General features: G+C 66.5%; 7 protein-coding genes across 7 annotated transcripts; 4 read left to right on the plus strand and 3 right to left on the minus strand.

Moving 5' to 3' along the window:
• Positions 1 to 1397: 1397 nt before the first annotated feature.
• EMIHUDRAFT_458950 (hypothetical protein) lies at positions 1398 to 1996 on the minus strand (the record flags this gene model as incomplete). The annotated part of the gene is made up of 3 exons (XM_005769996.1): positions 1398 to 1780; positions 1864 to 1903; positions 1976 to 1996. 3 exons carry the CDS (start codon positions 1994 to 1996, stop codon positions 1608 to 1610), a joined length of 234 nt encoding a protein of 77 aa, XP_005770053.1. The 3' UTR covers positions 1398 to 1607.
• A 2521-nt stretch (positions 1997 to 4517) lies between these two features.
• EMIHUDRAFT_243928 (hypothetical protein) lies at positions 4518 to 5290 on the plus strand (the record flags this gene model as incomplete). Its single annotated transcript, XM_005769997.1, has 3 exons — positions 4518 to 4920; positions 5137 to 5187; positions 5262 to 5290. The coding sequence occupies 3 exons, from the start codon at positions 4518 to 4520 to the stop codon at positions 5288 to 5290; spliced, it is 483 nt and encodes a 160-aa protein (XP_005770054.1).
• A 996-nt stretch (positions 5291 to 6286) lies between these two features.
• On the plus strand, positions 6287 to 7195 carry EMIHUDRAFT_424932 (hypothetical protein). The gene is made up of 3 exons (XM_005769998.1): positions 6287 to 6371; positions 6442 to 7145; positions 7172 to 7195. Exons 1-2 carry the CDS (start codon positions 6323 to 6325, stop codon positions 6900 to 6902), a joined length of 510 nt encoding a protein of 169 aa, XP_005770055.1. The 5' UTR covers positions 6287 to 6322; the 3' UTR covers positions 6903 to 7145; positions 7172 to 7195.
• Positions 7196 to 8503: 1308 nt separating this feature from the next.
• EMIHUDRAFT_243930 (hypothetical protein) lies at positions 8504 to 9606 on the plus strand (the record flags this gene model as incomplete). The annotated part of the gene is made up of 3 exons (XM_005769999.1): positions 8504 to 8519; positions 8750 to 8771; positions 9138 to 9606. 3 exons carry the CDS (start codon positions 8504 to 8506, stop codon positions 9604 to 9606), a joined length of 507 nt encoding a protein of 168 aa, XP_005770056.1.
• Positions 9607 to 13676: 4070 nt separating this feature from the next.
• On the minus strand, positions 13677 to 14472 carry EMIHUDRAFT_243933 (hypothetical protein; the record flags this gene model as incomplete). Its single annotated transcript, XM_005770000.1, has 4 exons — positions 13677 to 13835; positions 13919 to 13984; positions 14094 to 14141; positions 14260 to 14472. The coding sequence occupies 4 exons, from the start codon at positions 14470 to 14472 to the stop codon at positions 13677 to 13679; spliced, it is 486 nt and encodes a 161-aa protein (XP_005770057.1).
• Positions 14473 to 14547: 75 nt separating this feature from the next.
• EMIHUDRAFT_458951 (hypothetical protein) lies at positions 14548 to 17993 on the plus strand (the record flags this gene model as incomplete). Its single annotated transcript, XM_005770001.1, has 9 exons — positions 14548 to 14791; positions 14984 to 15094; positions 15491 to 15614; positions 15688 to 15809; positions 16101 to 16319; positions 16572 to 16701; positions 17130 to 17251; positions 17405 to 17500; positions 17889 to 17993. The coding sequence occupies exons 1-9, from the start codon at positions 14609 to 14611 to the stop codon at positions 17991 to 17993; spliced, it is 1212 nt and encodes a 403-aa protein (XP_005770058.1). The 5' UTR covers positions 14548 to 14608.
• A 342-nt stretch (positions 17994 to 18335) lies between these two features.
• EMIHUDRAFT_118493 (hypothetical protein) lies at positions 18336 to 19757 on the minus strand (the record flags this gene model as incomplete). The annotated part of the gene is made up of 1 exon (XM_005770002.1): positions 18336 to 19757. One exon carries the CDS (start codon positions 19755 to 19757, stop codon positions 18336 to 18338), a length of 1422 nt encoding a protein of 473 aa, XP_005770059.1.
• Between the last annotated feature and the right edge of the window lie 444 nt (positions 19758 to 20201).

Below are 20201 nucleotides of genomic sequence, written 5' to 3' on the forward strand. Positions count from 1 at the left end.
CGCCTGTGAGCCTTCTCGGCGCCCTCCCACAGGCGGCGGGCGACGAGACGGACCCGAACGCCGATGACGACTCGTTCACGGAGGAGGGCGCGGAGGTTTGGGTGGACGGAGAGGAGGAGTCAGACGAGGACGAGGCACGCCAGAACCCCTCCCGACACACACACACACACACACACGCACACACACACACACACACACACACACACACACACACACACACACACGGAGAGAGGGGGGGGGGAGAGGGGGGACGCGCGCGCACGCACACCTTGCTCGAGCACTCTCTCCCTCCGCCGCTTGCCCCGCTCGACGCTAACCCCCTCTGCCACCGGCCTGCAGGGGCTCCAGGAGGAGGACGCCTTTGACACGCCGGACCACCCGATGCAGACCCCGGAGCAGACCCCAGAGCAGAGCGGCGAAGCGCAGCCGCAGCAGAGGCCCGCCGCGCTCAGCTGCTCCGCCCTCTCGTCCGTCGCCATCTCCGATGCAGAGGAGCTGGCGGGCGAGGCGGCGGCGGGCGAGGCGGCGGCAGGCGTGGCAGGCGTCGCGGCGGCGGCGGGCGGCGAGGTGGTGGCGGCGTGCGAGGCGCCGTTGCCGGTTGGCGAGGCTGCAGCAGGCGAGGCGGCAGCTGGCGAGGCGGCAGCTGGCGAGCCGTCGACGGTGGCCTCTGAGCAGGCTTGCGAGGCGGCGGCGCTGTCGGAGGCAGCGGTGGAAAATGGCGCCTGGGGCGCAGCGCCGCCGGGAGAGGGCACGGAGGAAGGGGGAGAGGGTGAGGGTGAGGAGGGGCTGGAGGGCGAGGAGGGGCCGGAGGGCGACGAGATGGAAGTGGAGGAGCGCAACGGGGGCGAGGAGGCGCCCGATGGGTCGCTTGCGGGCGATGTGCCCATGGTCGACTCCGGGGGGAGGGAAGGTCCCCAAAAGGGGCCCCCCGCCAGGGTAACAAACGCCCAAGCCCTTTTCCTCCCGAGTGCCGGGGTAAACACCAAAACCCGCCCCTATTTGTTTCCTTGGAGGGCCCCCCCCACCCAAAGGTTTTTCCCCTTTTAGATGGAAAGCCCCTTTTTGGGGGGGGGGGGGGGGGGCAGAAGAGAGGGAGGGGCGGCTCCGGGCGGGGTCTGCCAGAGAGCTAATTTGAGCTCCCCATGTCAGTGTTCCCCACATCGACGGCCAGAGAGCGCTTTAATTTGAGCTCCCCATGTCAGTGTGGGCTAAGTCTCAGTAGTCCGCTCTGTCGCTCTGAGTACTCTGGACTGAGCCGTTTTCGCTTTTCCTGGGGGCGCGGCCCGCCGGCCCCGGTGGCCGGTGCGCCGGCCGCCCGGGCCCCGCCCGCGCCCCGCGCGCCCGCCCTTGGGAGCGCTGGTGCTTGGAGCCGCACACACACATCACACTTATTTGGAGATACTTTAGTGCAGAGTTCCCGCCATCGACCATCGTGCTCGCACGCCCTGTGGCAATGCACATGAGTGGCGCGCTCGCCCCTATTAGCCGTTCCGCACGCGCGCCGCACCGCTGCTTCAGAGCCTCAGCGTGCGCCACAAAGGCACTTGTCGCCGAGGCTCGTCATGTCGGCGCACCGCGTCGAGCGAGTGGTCTCGCACTCTTCCCGCCTAGTTGACCGCCGCTGCCTCGATGGCCTTGCTGACGAGCGCCATCGCCGCAGGCCGCGGGTAAGGCTTGGCATCGGCGAAAGCCTTTGGATTTGCGGCCAGCTTCGTGAACGGATCCGGGTCGGTGAGCTTGTCAAGTATCGCGATGTCGTTCACAACCACCTTGAAGTCGCCTGCAGCGGAGACTTAGGACACGAGTCAGCATTTCGAGTCGGCAACTGCCACGCACAGCGGACAGGCGCGACGAGCAGCGCACCCCGCTCGCCCTCCTGAACGACGACCGAAATGTCGTGATCCTCCCTCAACAAGTCAGCGTACGTCTCGGCATTGGTCTTGTAATGTCACGGCCCGCAGTAATAAACCACCACCTTGACGCCTCTGTCGCACATGCTGGCGATCGCCTCGCTCTCTGGCGTACAGGAGGTGCCTCGTCTTGCTGATAAGCTGTGTGCCGCTGTTTTCACGCTGCTCAGCACGCCCCACGGTTAAGCTGCAATGCAAAACTCTTTTTACCACCTTCAGGTACACCCCCAAGACTCCCCCAAACCGCCCAGGATGAGCTCCTGAGGTGCCATTCCGCCCAAGATATGACCGGTTGAAGTTGGGGTTCCACGGTCAGGATGGAGGTGTTCTCGAGGTTCTCGAGGTGGATATCCTTTGGCCGCGTTGGGTAGCGAGGATTGGTGTAACCCGAGCCACGGAGGCGTGGAGGTGTCGAACTGGATGGGGGTCAGCCAGGGAGGCTGTTGTGGCGCACCGGACAGCCCCCCAGCACCGTGCCCCACCCAACTGCATCCATGGGAGTCACAAACGGTGCTGTACTCGCGGCTGCAAGCACTCACGACACTCAAACCCACAACCTGCCTCCTACCCTGTACGAGGAGCCATTTCACCCGTGCAACATCTGCACAGGTGTACCGCCGACGCTCCAGCGCCCGGCCCCTACTAGAGTAGTCTTGTGGGACCCACAAACGACCAATACATCCACTCGGGGCTGCAGCATGTGTCCGGGGGGGGCATCCCCGTGAAGCAGCCAGCAGGTGCCGGACACGGCGTTGGCCGTCTTGGACCGAGATCAGGGCGCAACTGCCTGTCTCATGGGGTTGAAGGACCGTCATGGGGTCGGCTTTGATGCTGCCAATCAGTCGGGTCGATAGGTGGCGCCCCAGCGAGATGCGTTGCGGGTGCTCGGCGTCGCCTGCTTGAGTGGCCTAAACGCACTCGCGGGAGCCAGAGAGCAAAGGTGTGCGCGAATTGAGGCTTCTGAGCAAGCCCAGGCAAGCCACAGGACCGGCCATGTGCGTGGGTAGTCGAGCGGTGGCCGGAGGCAGCCTCCAGGAGTGCCTCTCAGTTCGACACCTCGGTCTCGACCACGACCAGACTCGGAGCGGCACACAGCTCGCGTCTTGAGCAGCTTCAGCTCGTAGCGCGCGCAGCGCACCGCATCGTGTTGGGTGCAGCAAACAGTGGGCGCAATGTTATCTATGTAGACAGCGCAATTCGTAGTGAGGAAGAAACCGATGCCATCGCTGTGATGCAGTCGGCTCCACTCGAGAAGAGTGGCCAGGTTCGCCGCAAGCCCGTCGAGGGCGGCGGCACGGTCGAAACTGCATTCCGTCACCATTGCATCAGTTTCCTGTTTAGCGCCATGTAGGAGATCCCGAATTTCGGAATACTCCAAGGCTTTGGTGGGCGTGTCATGAAACAACAGCGCAAACACGCGCACACCACCCTCCCACAGCACAGCCCGGGCGGGCCTGCGAAGCTCCAGCGGCAAGCACACGTACAGCGCCAAGGACACGACGGAGAGAGAGGCGAGTCAGATGCGCGGAGAGAGCGCGAGCGAACACGTGCAAGACCAGCGCAGAGAGCACCGCCGGCTAGTGCCACATCACCGTGGCGAGGTCCCCGAATCGCCGGCTGCGGTCGCGTGGCACCCAATCCCAGACGTGCACGAGCCGCCCGCCCTCCTCGGCCTCCGAGGTCTGAAAGCGCGCGGTCGGGAGGTCGCGAACCCTCGCCTGGAACTCGTGCAGGTTGTAGTGGGAGAGGAGAGTCGGGTAGGAGTCCGAGTCGCGGGTCTCTCGCCACTGGCGGAGGCTGGACGCGTCGAGAAGAACGTTTTGCACGGTGGCGAACCCTCCCAGCTCCTCCCGCAGGCCACGCAGCGCGGCCTCCAGCGGCGCCTCGCGGTAGGTGAGCTTCTCGGAGAGAGGGCGGCCGCGGCGGCGCAAGCGTCCGTCTGGCAGGCTCTGAAAGAGCTCGATCAGCTGCAGCTCGTCGCTCGGACCGCTCACGTCGTCTGCCCACGGCGAGATGCACACTTTGGCGACGTTCACCCAGCGGCGAGCCGCCGATGGACCAAAGGTGAGGATTGATTCGCCGTTTTCGAGCTCGCGCAAAAGGCTCGAGGCAGTGCGTGCGGCACCGCGGCCCCACAACGCCGTGTCCACGCCATGGCCGACCAGAGCTCGCTCCAGCTCCAGTGGGCAGGAGAACGTGCCGGCGCCAGCCGTCCAACAGTTCCTCGCTAGGAGCTCCAGCTCGGTGGTGGCTGAAGTGGACGCCAGTGACATGTGTGCGTGAGGGCGGGCGCTGAGGGCCGCACTGGCGGCACTCATACTGAGCAGCATCGGACTCGCCGGCAGCAGCAGCAGCAGCAGCACTGTGCGAAGCGGTGATGAAGCACTGTGCGAAGGGTGATGAAGGTCCGCGGCACCAGGGCAGCGAGGGACGCACGAAGATGCTAACGTATCGGCGATCCTCAATCCTTCAGAGGAAAGAAAATCCGTGCGAGCCGGGTAGTTCGTAAGAGCACACAAAAACAGAACGAGAAGTTTCTTATTCTACGGCCTTGTGGGCCAATACCTTCGTGGTGGAGGTACTCACGACACACACACAACACTGTAGATGAAGCAGAGGTCGCTTGTGGTCGGCCTGCTGCTCCTCGTCTTCGTCGTCGCACGCGCGAGTTCATCCCTTGTCGCCACCAGCCGCAGAACGGCCATTGCGCTCGCCGCTGGCCTCCCTTCAGCCGCCAGCGCGCTGACCGATGGCCAAAGGATGCAGGTGGACGCCGAGCTGACGACCAGCCCGCTCATCGAAGAGCTTAGGGCGAAGACAGCGGCAAACAAAGAGAAGAATGAGGCGGCGGTGAGGCAGCTCACCAGTACGATGGGGAGCGTCTACGATCCGCCCCTCAAGTTGGTGCGCTATCTGGGAGAAGGTGACTCCATGCCAGTCACACGAATGGTTACCCCGGAGCAGATCAAGGAGCTGAACGCGCAGGGCTACGAGCTCGACTGCCCGAAGAGTGGAGCAGCATGCGGTCTGATACGGCGTTAGCGCGTCGAGGTTGCCTGCAGCCTGGCAGCAACGACTCTAAAAAACGCAAACCCTGTCAGCAGTCCTCCTCCGGGAATGTACGTAAGAGCCACATACATTGAAAAAGACTCTCGGAGCCGAACGCGCCGCCGATTGTCCGATCTGTTTCCTCTAGTCACCAACACATGTGTTTTTTCTTTTGCAGAAAAAGAAATTTTGATCGATCACGATGAGTTTCCTCTAGTCACCAACACATGTGTTTTTTCTTTTGCAGAAAAAGAAATTTTGATCGATCACGATGTCAACCCTCCCAAATGGATGTGCTTGTAGGGCTTGAGAGTGGCCTACCAAAAATCTAAGGGTAGAATTCTCTTTCCTTGCGAGGGGAGTAGGAAAAATTTCTTTCCCCACACTCTCTCCACACTCCTCCTTAAAATCCCTGTGTGGTGGCGGCGTGTGCCGTCCTGCCGTCCTCCCATCCCTCCCTGGAGAGACACACAACGAATGAGAAGAAATAAATAAACAAAGAGTCGTAGAAAATCCAAAATTCAAATCGCAAACATAGAAACCCAAACACATACAGCCACGTGGCATAGGAGAGCAGGAGGTGAAAGCTTTCAGTGAAAGGAGCGGAGGTCAGCACGAGTTCCAAGGACGCACGAGCGAGAAGCACAGGAGAGCAGACAGATGACGATCACCACCCAGCGCACGACCGCCAACTCTCCGGCGCAGGCCGCGAAGAACCGAGTCCGGGTGCCGACGGTCGCGGCGCGCCGGCGCGGCGCAGTGGACGCAGCCCGGTTCGCAGCTTCGCGAGCTACGGGGGCGGCCACGGCACGGCCCGGTGGCCGCCCCCGCAATGAGGCCAAGCGGTGGGCATCCGGCAAAAGCCGCAAGACGGGATTCGCGAAGGCGCGGGCCACCTTCCGCGGCGGAGGCCGCGGAAGCGCGGCGGCTGCGGAGAGGCACGACAGCATGATGACAAAAGCACGCTGGCGGGGCACCGAGGCAATCGCAAGGGAGACCCCACAGGTTTACACGACTTGTGAAGTTGTGATCCGATTTCTTTTTCTAATTTCTAATTTCGAGTGGCCATCGGGAATTCGGGAAAATTCCGCTTTTTGTGCGGATCGTGCTTTTTATTTCTCTCCCTAGACCCGTGCCTAGTGTCGTGCGAGGGAGTTTTGTTGTAAAATTCTCTCCCATGCCTTTCTGGACAGGGTGGCCCGCCACAAGGACCCCAGGAATTGCGACTCGCCGCTTTCCTCCCACTGTGATTCTGTGTGAGCTCTTCGATTTGCCAAGAAGGCAATTTTTCTTCTCGGCTAATGGGAGTGTAGCTACCTTACGCAAAGCTTCTCGTTGGTCCGACGGCCTGGACCGCCCCGACCATGACTCCGACCTTACGCTCGCACCGTTCGCCATCGCTGCCGCCTCGACGTGCGCGCACCCACGCCTCACGCCCGCCACGCCGTGGAGCCCTCCACTGACTCCTCGCGCCCGTTCGTAGTGGTGGTTCCGGGAGCAGCTGTGGTGGGCGACTCGAGCAGCCCCTCCACCCCGAGTGGAGCGCTGCGCCGGTGCAACCTCTCCTTCTCCCTCATGTTCTCCGACGGGACGGACGGGACGCCGCCGGCAGACGTGGCTGCGGCGGGCGAGGCGCCCTCGGCGGCGGCGGCGGTGCCCTTCTCCGTGGCCGCTGCCTCCGAGCCGTCCTCGCCGTCGAGCCAGCGGGCGGGGCCGTCCCAAACGCCATGGGGCCCGACTCAGATCCCGCCCGCGCGACATCCGCCAGCCCGCGGTCGTGGCGGGCTTGAGGGCGGCGGCAGCATAGTCGGCGGCAGCTCTGGCATCTCCATCCCTGGCGCGGCCGGCGGCGGGGACGAGTCCGCCCTCGACGCCTCGCTGCACTTGCTCGCCGCGGCGCGGCAAGAGCGGTGGGCGAATGCGGGCGCCGCGCGTTTTGTCTAGGCCGCGGTGTTGTTCATCATGGCAGGTCAAGTAAACAGGACCTGCACCAATTTTTGGCGCCACCGCCGGGCCAGGGTTTGCACAGGCGTGGAGAGCGAGGCAGCGATGCTCCGACCCCATTCTGGCCAAGTGCCCCTAGCTGGCGCACTGTCTCCATTGACAGAGGTACACGAGGTTCTGCTTTTCATCATGGCATGACATACAGTAGACGCATGCGGCATGGGGTAGGCCTGACATATACATGTTGTTGTTGTTGTTGTTGTTGTCATGTCATGTAGGTGATAGCCATGTGTAGGAGAGGTGTCGTTGTCTTTCAAGCTTCGACATAAACTCTCGGAACTGGCGCGCGCCGCGTCGGCCCGCGGCGCGGTCGCACCGCTCGACACCGCTCGAACCACTCGACGCCGCTCATATCCAGCCGGCGGCCCCAGAGCCAGCGGGGCTCTCTTCTTGCTTTTCTGACTGCAAAACTTTATACCCCCCCCCCTCGCCGCCGGGGGCCAGCCGCCGTCGAGCCCGCCGAAGCGGCGCTGGCGGCGACGGCGGCGGCGTCGGCAGGGGAGGCGCCGTGGGAGGGTGCCCCGCTGATCTGGCAGCTTTGCAGTTTGCTGCCATGCAGATCGCTGCGAACAACAGGCTGGATGCCTAGGCCCCCACCAGGCCCCCACCAGGCCTGCGCGTTCCAACCGGTCCTCTCTCGGACGCAAGCCTCATGTGTTCTACTGTGGAGCAGTGTGCTGTGGGGAGAGCTAGGGGAGAGGCGACGATGGTTTCATTGGTTACAGCAGTTCTGCTATTGAGTATAGCCCCGCGCTAGCCACACGGACGACGAGGGAGTCGACGAGAGAGACAGGAGCGCCTCGGCGGACCGACGAGATGGCCTTTATCGACGATGCGTTCTTCGAGCCTCCCGACGTGGCAACGGAGGGAGAGGCGGAGGGCGGGGGGAGCCAGAGTCAGTACAGCCAACAGAGCCAGGGGGGCGAGAGCGAGGGGAGCCAGAGCAGCCAGGGCAGCCGACGGGCGCCCAGGAAGAGCCAACGGAACCGAATAGCCGCACAAGTCAACGCTTCCTGGACCGACTCCGTTTCGAACTCCAGGAGGCGGCGGCGGGGACGGATACAGACACCCCGAAAACGGCAACGACGGCGACGAAGATGGAGGGAGGAGCGAGGACGAAGAGATGCCCGACCGCACAACAGAGCCAGGACCGAGCCAGCAACCACCCGAGACGAGCCATCCGAACGATGGCAGCCAGGCAGACGACGAATTTACAGTGATGGACGAAGACGAAGAACAGCCAGAGCACGAGGCATCCCCGCCGCCGAGGAAGCGGGGCAACTTGAGAATGAACGTAGCAATTCGATGAGTCAGGGAGAGGGGGCGAGCCAACAGCATCACGAGGGCGAGGAGCCGATGACGAAGGCGCAGAGACAGCGCCAACGCCAGCGGAAGCAGGGATGCATCGCCCCGGAAGCCACCCGTCAAGTTCAGACGCTAACCGAGAGAATGGTGACAAGAAAGGGGGGACTCCGAACGGCCGAGCATGCCCTCGCATGCCGGACAACTAGGTAGGTCGTAGACCTCCCCCCTCCTGACGAATGTGTTTCGTGGATGGTAACTTGTTTGTTCAAAACGCTGCTTGTAACCACGATCGATGCGAGGACGCCACACCAACTCGGCCATTCCAACGGCCAGACCGCTCGCTTAAGGCTGATTGGCTAGACGAGCGGTCTACCTCCGACGGGGCGGTCTGGATCACGGGGGATGACATCCTGCCTCCCGGCACTCCGAGAGGAGGTGGTTGCTCCGTTGCCGGACCCCCCCCCTCCACCACCCTCGCCCAGGGATTTACAACGCTGTCTTAAGGTCCGAACTGTGGGCTCTGCCTGCGCTCGGCACCGGGCACCGTCTCGGTATACAAAATGCGCCTGCGGGCCGCGGACCCTTACACAGATCACAGATCACACGGACGCTCGACACCGCGCGACACCTTGCGCCACCACGCAACTCGACACCCGCTCGACACGCTCGACACGCTCGACAAGCTCGACACGCTCGACACGCTCGACACCCCTCGACACCCCTCGACACGGACAAGCATGGTTTCAGCGTCGACAGGCCTCCTAGACAGGCCTCGACAGGCCTCGACAGGCCTCGACACCTCTCTATCCCTCGACAGCAGTCAAGTGCAACGGCGGGCACGTCGCCCCATGGCGCGCGTAGCTATGACAGGGACCGCGCGGCCGCGGATCCGGCGCGGCGGACGGGGCTCGCGCGCAAGCGCCGGCCACCGTCGGGCCGCCGGGGATGCGCCGCGGACGGCCCGACCTTCGACCTGAAGCACGAGAAGGCCGCGGGCGACCGCGGGCCGGTGCAGGCGGCGGAGCGCTCGTTCGTCGAGCGCACCGCGCCGCGGAAGGAGGAGCCGACGGAGGAGCAGAAGGATGCTCGGGCCGCGGCTCGCAGGGCCAAAAAGGCCCGGCAGAAGGCGAACAAGGCGGAGAAGAAGGCTGCAGCGGCGGCTGCGAGCGAGGCCGAGCATGCGGACTACCCGCACGCGCAGCTACGCGAGAACATCGAGTTTGTGATGAACGGCCTGGAGGCTGCGACGCAGGCGGCGCGCAACCCCACCGGGTCCAACATCCAGGTCGCCTACTCGCTGCCTCCCGAGGGGGGTAGCGGGTTCGGCGACCTGGTGTAAGCCACGGTCCCTCTGGGCTCCGTGGCGACGAAGGTCGCCCGGGACTGGCTCGCCAACGAGCTCTACGAGCCGTCCCGGTGCGGCAAAATTGATGCGGCCTGCAGGGACCGAAAGGTCGCCGACCTGATCACGGCTGCCGGCGCCTCGGCGCCGGCCGACGCCGTGTTCGGCGGCGGGTTCGCGACGGGCGAGACGCCCCGCTCGACGACCTCCGCCTCCAAGGCGGACGAGGGCGACGTGCGCACACTGGGCCCACATAGGTGTGACCCGCCCACTGAGTGCGGCGCCCGGATGCTAGTGCTTGAGAAGACACCACAAACGCGGCACGGCCCGTTTTGACTGTCTGCGGAGATTCTGTCTTAGCACACACAGTGAGTCATTCGGAGTCATTCGATGGCCAGAGTGCGATTGTGTGTGTGCGGGAGTTGGTTTGTCGGGAGGGAGGGGCAGGCTGCTCACCCACACGTGCACCGGGCCAGTGCTTGCACTTTGAATGCCGTGGGGCTCCTGCCCGTGTCCGGGTGTGGAGATGCGAGGATCGCCCCCCCTTGCCCCACCACTTTGTGTGTGTGGAGAAATCTACCTATACCCTTAACCTCGAGACAGCAGCTCGAGTGTCGAGAGACACCAAGACACCCTCTCGACACCGCTCACCGGGCCTCGACACCTCGACACCAGGGCTCAGCGCCGCGCATGAATGGGAAATCATGCTTTTTCGGAGACGCGCGGTCTGCCCTTGATAAAATGCACACACACACACACACACACACGCACGCACACACACACACACACACACACACGCGCGCGCGCGCGCGCGCACACACACACACACATTGCTAATAACTAACCTCTCAACTCGCGCCTACTCGCCGAGCGAGCGATGTGCCTAATACTTTGCCCCCGAGCGAGCTTGGTCGTTGGTGCTCGCGGGCGGGAGAGCGCACGCACGGCGCGCGAGAGAGAGACCTGGGGCGCGAGAAGCGCGCGTTCTCTATTGCAGTTCTCTATCTCTGACTCCCACTCCTCTCCTAGTCGGCGCGGAGGCCAGAGTTGCGCAACGTGAGGATCGCGGCGAGCCGCCGCTCCTGCTGCCGCAACGCGCAGAGGGCGGCAGAGAGCCGCCCTGTCGCGCTGGTGCAAGTGAGCGCGTGCGCGCGGATCTGTGGGCCAAGCGTCGCGGCGGCGGCAAAGGAGAGGAGCTGCCGCTCAGCGGCTTGCTCGCGGTGGAACGCCTACGTCACGGGGAAATCTCAAGGTACTGATGTTCCTCTGGTGGCAACACACGGGCTGCGAGTGCGGTGAGATCGGCTGAACACGGCCGAGTATTTGTCTTCTCGAGGGCCAGTCGGAAGGCAGACCTGTGAACACAGCATCTAGAGCGGCACGCCCCCGACCCGGGCGGTAAGCCCCACAGCTCCGCAAGCGTCTCGCCAAGAGGCTCGTCGGCGGAGGTGGCGGCGGCGGCGGAGGAGGAGGCGGAGGAGGCGGCCTTCCCCTCGGGGAGGCCCTGCTTGGCCATCCAGGCGGCCCGGGCAGAGGCGTCTAGGTCCGACAGCGGGGCGGGTGGACCGGCGACAGGGGGAGCCCGGCTGCCGGCCGAGAGAGGCGGCGGTGCGTCGTGCGACGACCGGAGAACTGCGCGACGCGCCTCGATGAGAGCCGCCAGCGGAGCGGCGCGCTCGTCGCCGAGCGATCGAAGCTCCTCGCGCAGTCTGGCAGCCTCACCCTCGCCCTCGCCCTCGCCGTCGCCCTCGCCGCCGTTCGAGCCGCCGTCGCCCTTGCCGTCGCCGCCCTCGCCACCGCCGCCAGCCGCCTCGGCGCTGTCGCGCGTCGTCTCCTCCGGCAGAGGGACATCGTCGCCCACCGGGCAGGACTTAGCGCGGAGGGCGTCCCACAGCCGCGCGCGCAGCGCGGCGACGCGTGCGTGCGACTCGCGCACCTCTCCCTCGAGACTCCGCAGCAGCTCTCGCGCTTGCCCCACCACCTCGGCCTCCGATATGCCAGCCTGGGGAGGGGCCGGGGGAGGCCTCGGCCTCCGATATGCCAGCCTGGGGAGGGGCCGGGGGAGGAGGCTCCGCGCGGCAGTAGGGCAGGAGTCGGGGCGGCACCCTCCCGCGTCTTTACACCCTGTGAGACGGGCAGGAGACCCTCGGCGCCCAAAGCGCCGGCCCGGTGGTGCGCGGGAGCGAGCTGCCTCCTCCGCTGAGGCCGCGACGGCGCGCGCGGCTGCGTCTGCGTCGGCCTGTGACACCGCGCCAGCGGGCCCGTCCTCGGCCGCTGCCGAGAGCGCGTCCTCCATCGCCTCCCTCTCTGCGTCGGCGTCCTCGTCGTCGTCGCAGTATGGCTCGACCAGCGCGACCAGAAAGCCGCCCTCGCCGCCCGGCAGGCGAGCCTCGTCCGGCTGACTCAGCCCTAGCACCCCGACCCGGCCCACGCAGCGGATGCTCACTAAGGTCGCGCCGCCCTCTTCGTCCTCGCACGCCTCCAGCTCGAGGAGGCCGGAGATGCCCACCACCTCGTCCTCGCCGCGAAGCATCAGCTGGCCGCAACAGGAGGATGTTTTTGAGGCCGCATACTCGACGAGCAGTCTCGCGGTGGGATCGGACAGGGCACGCGTCTGCGCCTCTCCAGGAAGCAGCGGGTCAGGCCCAAGAGCAAGCAGCGGCAGCTCCAGCGGCGACGCCGGGGGCTCAGGCAGCGCACCGCCGATGATGAGCGGCGGCGGCGCGGGCGATCCGCGACCGGAGAGCCAGGCGCGGGCCGAAAGCGCGGTGGTGGCGCGGGTCGATAGGAGGCAGACAGCGACTGAGTTCAGCGCAAAGCTGCGCATGATGGGAGAGTTGGAAGGAAACCGAGAAACCCAGCCGAAGACCGGCATTTTCTGGACAAAATTCTCGGACTGTAAAGGAGTTTCGCGCCACGTCCCGATACGTCCCAACACAAATGAGTGCCACCAAATGAGTGCCACCGCGCCAACCGCGGTGGCGTTCTTCCACCTCGAGCGGACGGGCGGCACGTCCTTCCGGTCGTCTTTCGAACACCTTCGCGACGTGGTCAGCCTGCACTACGGCGTGACGCACTGCTGGTTCCTCCTCCACCGCGACCTCTTCCCGCGCTTTGCATCGGCATACGCAGCCAGGACAGACCTGGGCGCCAGGTGTGGCGATGCGGCGCGGCGGCCGTGGAACCAGCTGCCTCGGCTCTTCGTCGAGTTCCACTCGTGGTCGGCGAGCAGGTTTCGCCACGTCATCGCCGCCGCTGACGCGCTGCGCTCCCGCTATGCCGCCGCGGGCGGCGCGTTCCTGACGATGACGGTGTTTCGCGAGCCGCTCGCGCAGCTGGTCTCGCTGTACTCGTTCATGCCAATATACGAGCATCGCAAGCGTACGTCTTGCACGAACTCTCGCGCTGCATCCGTGCCTTGCAGCAACAGCTCTGCAGGCCAACAGCGCCGTCCCTTGCCCTTTCATGCCTGGGCCGGCCAGATCACGAGGGCGCCTTCGGCCGGATGGCAGCTCAACCGTGTGATGGAAGCCCTGCCCTCGCCGCCGCAGCTCAACTCGTCGGACGAGTTTGCAGCATTTGCGCGCTCGTGCCTGGCCACGCGGGGCACCAACGCGACGCTACGGAGCTTCCTCCGCGCATCCTTCGACATCATCGCCACCACAGATCGGCTCGAGGAGGGGCTACGCACGGCGCTCGGCTGCCTTGGGTGGGCCAAAGATGGTGCGAGGAGCGCGCTTCGCCGGAGGGTGATCCACGGACCAAACCGTGCCGGCGTGAACGGCTCTAGTGCCTCGTTTTTGCGCCGCCTCGACCCACCGACGATGGTGTGGTTGCGCGCCTTTACGGCGTGCGACCAGGTGATGCTTGGGGAGGTGACCGCCATGAGCGGGGCGGGACCCGTCGGCTTACTCGACGCGGAGAGGACACAGTGCCGCCGCCGGCCGTGGTCGCACGCTGCGGGTAACCCCGCACCGCGAACGCGGCGAAATCGTCGGGCGTCGTCGTCGCTCGGCGACCGGGCCGAGGGTCGGGAGGCGAAGCTGGGCGACCCCGCACCCGCTGCGCTACTTGCAGCGGCAGCAGCTCACCGCTTCAACTGTCGGACCCGCGAGCGGTGGGCCAGCAGCAAGAAGGCGTGGTGCTGTGAGCATGAGAAGCTCGGCTGCCGTTGAGACCGGACCGCAGTCCAGGGTGGCAACAGAAACCGCGATTTTCTCCGTCTCCTCCGGCAAGCGAGGCGCGGCGCGAGACGCCGTCCGCAGGAGCGTGGGCGCCGGGAACGGCAGGAGCGCGCGCGCGCGCGCACCAGATCCTCCGCCGCAGGCTGGCTGCCAGTCTCATCATGATCGTCGTCTGCCCCTTCGGTGCCTGGCTGCGGCGTGTTGGCGAACGAGAGCATGATTTGTGCATTCATGGCGGAAGAGTCGTGGGCGGTGGCATTGATGCCGGCTGGCACATTGATGCCGGCTGGCACGGCTGACCTCAGCATCGATCCGCGCCTGGCGCGCGCGCCACCGAGTGTGCGCGAGCTGCGCGGAGCGGCACCCTCGGCTCCGCGGCTGGCGGCGCGGCGGCAGGGGCGGGCGGCGCCGCAGGGCTCGCGCTCGCAGGCGGCTCCGTGGCCTGCGCCTGCCGCTCGTGGCGTACAGCGCGCTCGAGCTGCGAGTGCGGGTGCAGCTGTACGATGACGTCGCCGCTCTGCGTCGCGGTGAAGGAGACCGAGTACGGCGCTTCGCCGTCGTTCTTCTTCTCCGCGTAGACGAGCGCGTAGTCGCACACCTGTCGTTGGTGGTCAGTGAAGATGGTCTCTGTGCAGCGCTCGGCGGAGCCGACGCGAGAGAAGTGCCGCCTGAACGCCATGCGTTCAGGCGCTGTTTGAAAGAAAGAAATTTGCGCTCCCAGTTTTTCTTTCGCACTCGCTCTCGCGCGCCTGGTCAAGGGTGCCGCTCCGCGCAGCTCGCGCACACTCGGTGGCGCGCGCGCCAGGCGCGGATCGATGCTGAGGTCAGCCGTGCCAGCCGGCATCAATGTGCCAGCCGGCATCAATGCCACCGCCCACGACTCTTCCGCCATGAATGCACAAATCATGCTCTCGTTCGCCAACACGCCGCAGCCAGGCACCGAAGGGGCAGACGACGATCATGATGAGACTGGCAGCCAGCCTGCGGCGGAGGATCTGGTGCGCGCGCGCGCGCGCTCCTGCCGTTCCCGGCGCCCACGCTCCTGCGGACGGCGTCTCGCGCCGCGCCTCGCTTGCCAGAGGAGGGGGTCTCTGCGCTCGCTGCTCGCTGCCCATGTCGCTTCCCCACGCGGCAGCCTCCTGCCCAGCCTCCACCGCGCGGGCCCGACGGCGTCGACCGCCGGCGCGCAGGCGATGCCGAAGCAGAAGACCTGCCGCTACGACAGCAGCCTCGGCCTGCTCACCAAGAAATTCGTGACGCTCATCCAGACGGCGCCCGAAGGGATCCTCGACCTCAACCAGGCGCGCCATGAACCGTGCCCGCGCGCGCCGAGAATTAGCCGCGGCACACCCCAGCGGGCCGCTTTGCCCGAACACACGGCAGCGGCGCGCGCTTTCCCTCGAAACTAGCGGCGCGTCTGAGGGGTTGCGGCGCGGTGGGGCTCCGAGGCGGCGGCGGCCCGCGGCCTTCCGCCCCTCCTGCCACGCGTCGCTTATTTTGGCGCCGCCCCGCCACTCTTTTGCCGCCGCCCGCCGCACCGCCTCCGCGCCACGCCGCCCCCGCCGCCACCGACCCGCGCCCCCGCGAGATTCGTTTCGCGCCCCTCGCCTCCCCCTCTGCCACCTCATCCGCCGCTGCTTTGCCGCTCTCGCCCCCGCCGCCGCCGTGGCTCACGCTTCCGCCGTGGCGCACGCCAGGCCGCGACCCAGCTCAACGTGCAGAAGCGGCGGATCTACGACATCACCAACGTGCTCGAGGGGATCGGCCTGATCGAGAAGAAGTCGAAGAACAACATTCAGTGGAAGGGGATGGGCCCGAACGGTGCGACCGCCTCATGAAGCCCGGCGCCTCGACGCGCGAACGGCGCCGCTTCACGGGGGCCAGCTGTGAACAGGATCCAAGGACCTGGAGGACGAGCTCGAGAAGATGCGCGACCAGGCGCGCGATCAACCCGAAATCCCCCCCCCCCCCCCCACACCATGCCGCCTCTGCTTATTGCCCCTGGTGCCGCTGCAGGTGCGGACGTACACCAGCCAGGAGCAGTGGCTCGACCAGTCCATCGAGCAGATGCAGGCGGGAGGGAGACCTGCGAGACCCCTCCGCCTCCCCACCCACCGCCACACGCACGCGCCTCTTTGTCTCATCCCCACGGCCCCCCGCCGCTCTCTTGCGATTTGCTGCCCGCACTGCACCGCAATGGCACCGCAATGGCGAGCACCGTGCCGGCCTGCGGCGCGTCCGTGACACGTCCCACGTGCGTGTGCCACGCCCCACGTCCGTGACACGCGCGTGCGCCGTGCCGCGCAGGCGTCGCTACGCGCGCTGGCGGAGGACGCGGCGAACCAGGAGCATGCCTTTGTCACACACGAGGACATCCGCAACATCTCCGCGTTCTCCGCCGACACGATCATCGCCATCAAGGCGCCGTCGGGAACCACGCTGGAGGTGCCCGACCCGGATGAGGGGATGGAGTCGGGGCAGCGGCGATATCAGATCTACCTCAAGTCGCAGACGGGGCCCGTCGAGGTCTTCCTCGTCTCCCCAGACGCGTCGGATGGCGCGGCCAGCGGCGAGGCGTCCACCTCGGCGGGCGCAGCCCCGGCGGAGCCCTCCGCCAACGGCGGCGCGGCGGGCGGCGCGGCGGACAGCGGCGACGGGAGCGACGCGGCGCGGAGAAAACGGGCGCGCACCGACGAGGCCGGCAGCAGCAGCGCGGGCGCCGCGGCGCCGGCAGCGTCGCCCGAGCGAGGCGGCAAGCGGAGCGACCCGCTGCTGAAGCTCTCGCCCGTGGCGGCGGCGGGCGACTATTGGGACGTGCAGCCCGATGCTGTCGGCGTGTCGGAGCTCTTTGCAGGCAGCACGGCCGAAAAGCCGAGCGGCGGCGTTGCGGCGGGCGGCGCCAGCGCGGGTGCGTGCGCGGGAAATCCCCTGCATTCGCCCACACACGGGGGGGGGGGGGGGGGGCACAGCCTCCTGCTCAGCGGCCCTTTACCCTCTCGCCACTCAGCGGCCCTTTACCCTCTCGCCACAGGTACGGGAGGCGTCGTCAAGGTGGCGATGGACTAGCGGGCGGCAGTGGGAGTGGGCGGCACGCTTTGGCGCGGGAGGCGGCCATTCAACGACGGGCGGACGCGCGGGCCGCGCCGTGCCCCCTTCGCCTCCCCCCGCCCTACCCCGGGTCCGCACCAGCCCATCCCATCCTACGTGACGCCGCGGGCAGCGTCCATGCGATTGCGCCGGGCGGCTCCGCCGCTTCCCGGAGACTATACTACGTGGGGAGGGACCGGTCCCGGTGGCATGGAGAGGGAGGCGGAGGAGGAGCCCGCCGCGCCGCAGCGGCGGCGGCAGAGCGCCGATGGGCGGCGCTCTCTGTACTGCTTGGTTTCGGGTGGGGCCCGGCGGGGTTGGGCCGTGGCAGTCATACGGTGCATATCGTGGAGTCTGTGGGCTGCAGGACGGTGACGCGGCAGGTCGGAGGTCGGCGCACGGCGGTCCGTCGCCCTAGTTGTTTTTTTGAGCGCGGAGGGGTGGAGGTTACCGCAAAGCGCAATGGAGCCGTCGAGCGGCGGGGCATATGCGACTCAGTCATCGTTTCTTTTTCCTGGTACTAGGTAACTCCTCGGAAACTGCGGAATAATTACGAGCAAAGGCTAGTGCCATTTGCCCATTTCACTGTGGTGACCATTTGCGCAAAAAGGTACATCTCGGTGCCTTCCAGAGGCAGCTGCGACCCCGCCGAGTAGACGGCGTCACACAGCAGGTGGCGCGGTGTCACGCCGTCCACTCGCTCCGATCGCAGCTGCCTCTGCGCGTCCTGGGTATGTACCTTTGTCGCGCGCCAGAGACGACTCGACGCCGCTGAGATCGGAGATCAAGCTCTGACAGGTCGCACGTCGCTCCTTTGACGCCGACGTGACTCACCCGTGCAGATCACATCATGACACGGTCTCGATGCGCTCGGTACGACGCCTGCGACCCGTCTCGGGTCAGGTGGCACGACGCTCATCGCGCCTACCAGCGCTGCCGTACAGGTTGCCACGACGAGGTCGAGCACGCTTCTATACGCCAGCCGAGCCTTCCTTTCCATCCCATTAGGCAGTCTGGGAACGGTGGCGGTCAGAGGCAAAGCCTACGAGGGGTGGTGGAACCACATGTCACGGCTACTGCCGGCTCGACCCCACGATAGCCTCCGAAGGCTGACTTTGCGGCACCATCATCGGACGATGTCGACGAGTTTGGTCGCTCTCGCGGTAGCCAGATGACCTCTCTTCCTAGGATCATCGGCCATGGCCGCAGGGAGCGCGGGGGAGGGCGCTGGAAGCAACACGGAGCTCCGTTGGAGACGTTTTCAAGATTAGCGTGTCAGAGTGAAATGGCACTAGCCAAATCCCTTTTGAGGCGGGGTGCCGATGTGGTGTGCCATGCCCGATTATTTTTAAGGAAAGGGCTAAAAGTGTACAAATACCGAGTAGAGAGCTCTCTCTCTACAAATATGGCTATCAATGTGTGCAAGGACCGTGCAATGCCCGCGCTGCGGACGTGCTACCTCCTTTCCCGCGAGCCGAGCGCTCGCGCCAGTTTCTCTGCAACGGCGCGCGCCTCGCTCGCGGCGTCATCGCCCTCGTGAGGCGGCATCGCCCGCAGCGCGCGGACGCACTCGCGGACCGCCTGTTGCGCGCCGCCTGCGTAGCTGGACGAGGCCATCCGAGTCACCGCCTCGAGCCACGCCGCGCGGTGCTGAGTCGGCAGCGCCGCGCCGTCGGCCCCGCGCTCGCCCGCGCCGACCAGCAGCGAGCGGGCGGTGTCTTGCAGCCGCGCGCTCCCCAGAAAGAGAGCCGTGGCCGACTCAGAGAGCGCGCCTCGCGCGCGGGGGGCGAGCCGAGCGCGCGCCGCCTCGTGCAGCTGCTCCGCGGCCGCGCCCAGCACGAAGCGAGCGTCGAGCGGTGTCAGGGCTGCGTGCTGCTCGACGAGCCTGCGCACGTGCGCCTCGAGGTCCGCCGCAACCTCGAGCGCCGCCCCGGAGCCCGCGCCGCCTCCCGCGGCCAGCGAATGGCGGAGCAGCGTCAGGCGGGCGGGGAGGTGCCACGGGTCCCGCCGGACCAGCGCCGCGAGGCGCGCGGCGCTCGCCCGCGTCGGCCTCTCCTCCCCCTCGAGCAAGTACGCCTCCAGCCGCGCGCAGCGAGGGAAGGCGCGGTGGAGCGCAGACACCTCCGCCAGCGCCGCCTCGCGAGGCAGGGACGAGAGCACGGTCTGCGCGCCGACGCCGAGCGTGAGCCCGCCGCCCGTGTTCCTCGTCGCGTGGAACCACATCGCAGGCACAAACAGCAGCTCGCCCGGCCTCTGCTCGACGGAGCAGAGGGGCGCAGCGCCGGGAGGGGGCCACTGTGCCTCGTCGGACACGGAGGCGAGGGCGACCGCCTCGGCCCGCGACGGCTCGTCAAAGAGGTCCGACTCGGGGTGAGCCAGCCACCACCGCTTTGCACCCGAGAGCAGGTACAGCCAAGCTGCGCCGTGCTGGTGCAGCCGCAGACCGGTGCGCCGCCCGCCCGCCGAGACCAAGGGTGTGTGCCACGGCTGCGACTGCGCGCACTCGTCGCCGGCCGCGAGGCTCGCCCGCTCCAGCACCCGCGCCGCCTGAGCCGCCAGCCCCGAAGGCATCACGGCCTCGACCGGCGACGTCTCCGCCTCGTCGCCAAAGGAGAAGACCATGCCGGAGGCGTTTGCAGCAAACGCCGCGAAGCGCTGCGGCTCGGCCGGCGCTGCGCCCCGGCCAAACTGCGAGTACAGCATCGAGTCGGCGGAGCTTGCGCTCACGACACGGACGGTGAGGGCGTCGAGTGCCTCAAGCGGCGGCGGCGCACTGGCGGCGGCGACGAGCACTGGCTCGGAGAGCACGCGGTCGTCGGCAAACTCATCCGCGGTGAGCCGTCGGACGGTGCAGCCAAAGGCCGAGGCGATTAGCATGCGCGAGAGGAGAAAGCGCCGTCTCCTATACTAAAGCGTGAGCCGACTCCGCGTGAACTCTCGAGGGATCTCGAGGGATATTACGAACTCTGTTCACCGAGCAGCTGGGAGTGGCTGCGGCTATAGCAGACAGGAGAAAGCGATCAGAGTCGCAGCAGGACAACAAAAAATTACCGAGGCGTGATCACAGCGGGCGGGAGGTATGCGGCGAGTCGCAATTCCAGGGGTCGTTGTGGCGGGCCACCCTGTCCAGAGAGGCATGGATGCCAATCTGGGGTCTCTCGACCGAGTCTATGAGCCCTGGCCGCCTCCCTCCCGATCTTGGTGGTAAGGCCGCAGCCGAACGAACAGGGCGACGGAGATGGCGCGGGAGAGTACGGGTGTTCCAGGGGATCACGACACGCACCGACCCTTCACGAGCCGAAAGGCTGTGCCCGGGGAAGG

This window comes from Emiliania huxleyi, assembly GCF_000372725.1.
Source record: "Emiliania huxleyi CCMP1516 unplaced genomic scaffold EMIHUscaffold_403, whole genome shotgun sequence".
NCBI classification, from domain to species: Eukaryota; Haptophyta; order Isochrysidales; family Noelaerhabdaceae; genus Emiliania; species Emiliania huxleyi.

What these genes read in the sequence shown, in the direction of transcription:
- EMIHUDRAFT_424932 (XM_005769998.1), top strand. Translation starts at nt 6,323, where the DNA reads ATGACTCCGACCTTACGCTCGCACCGTTCGCCATCGCTGCCGCCTCGA. An exon ending in GCCATCGCTGCCGCCTCGAC is followed by an intron (nt 6,372 to 6,441) that starts GTGCGCGCACCC and finishes GCCCGTTCGTAG; the next exon opens with TGGTGGTTCCGGGAGCAGCT.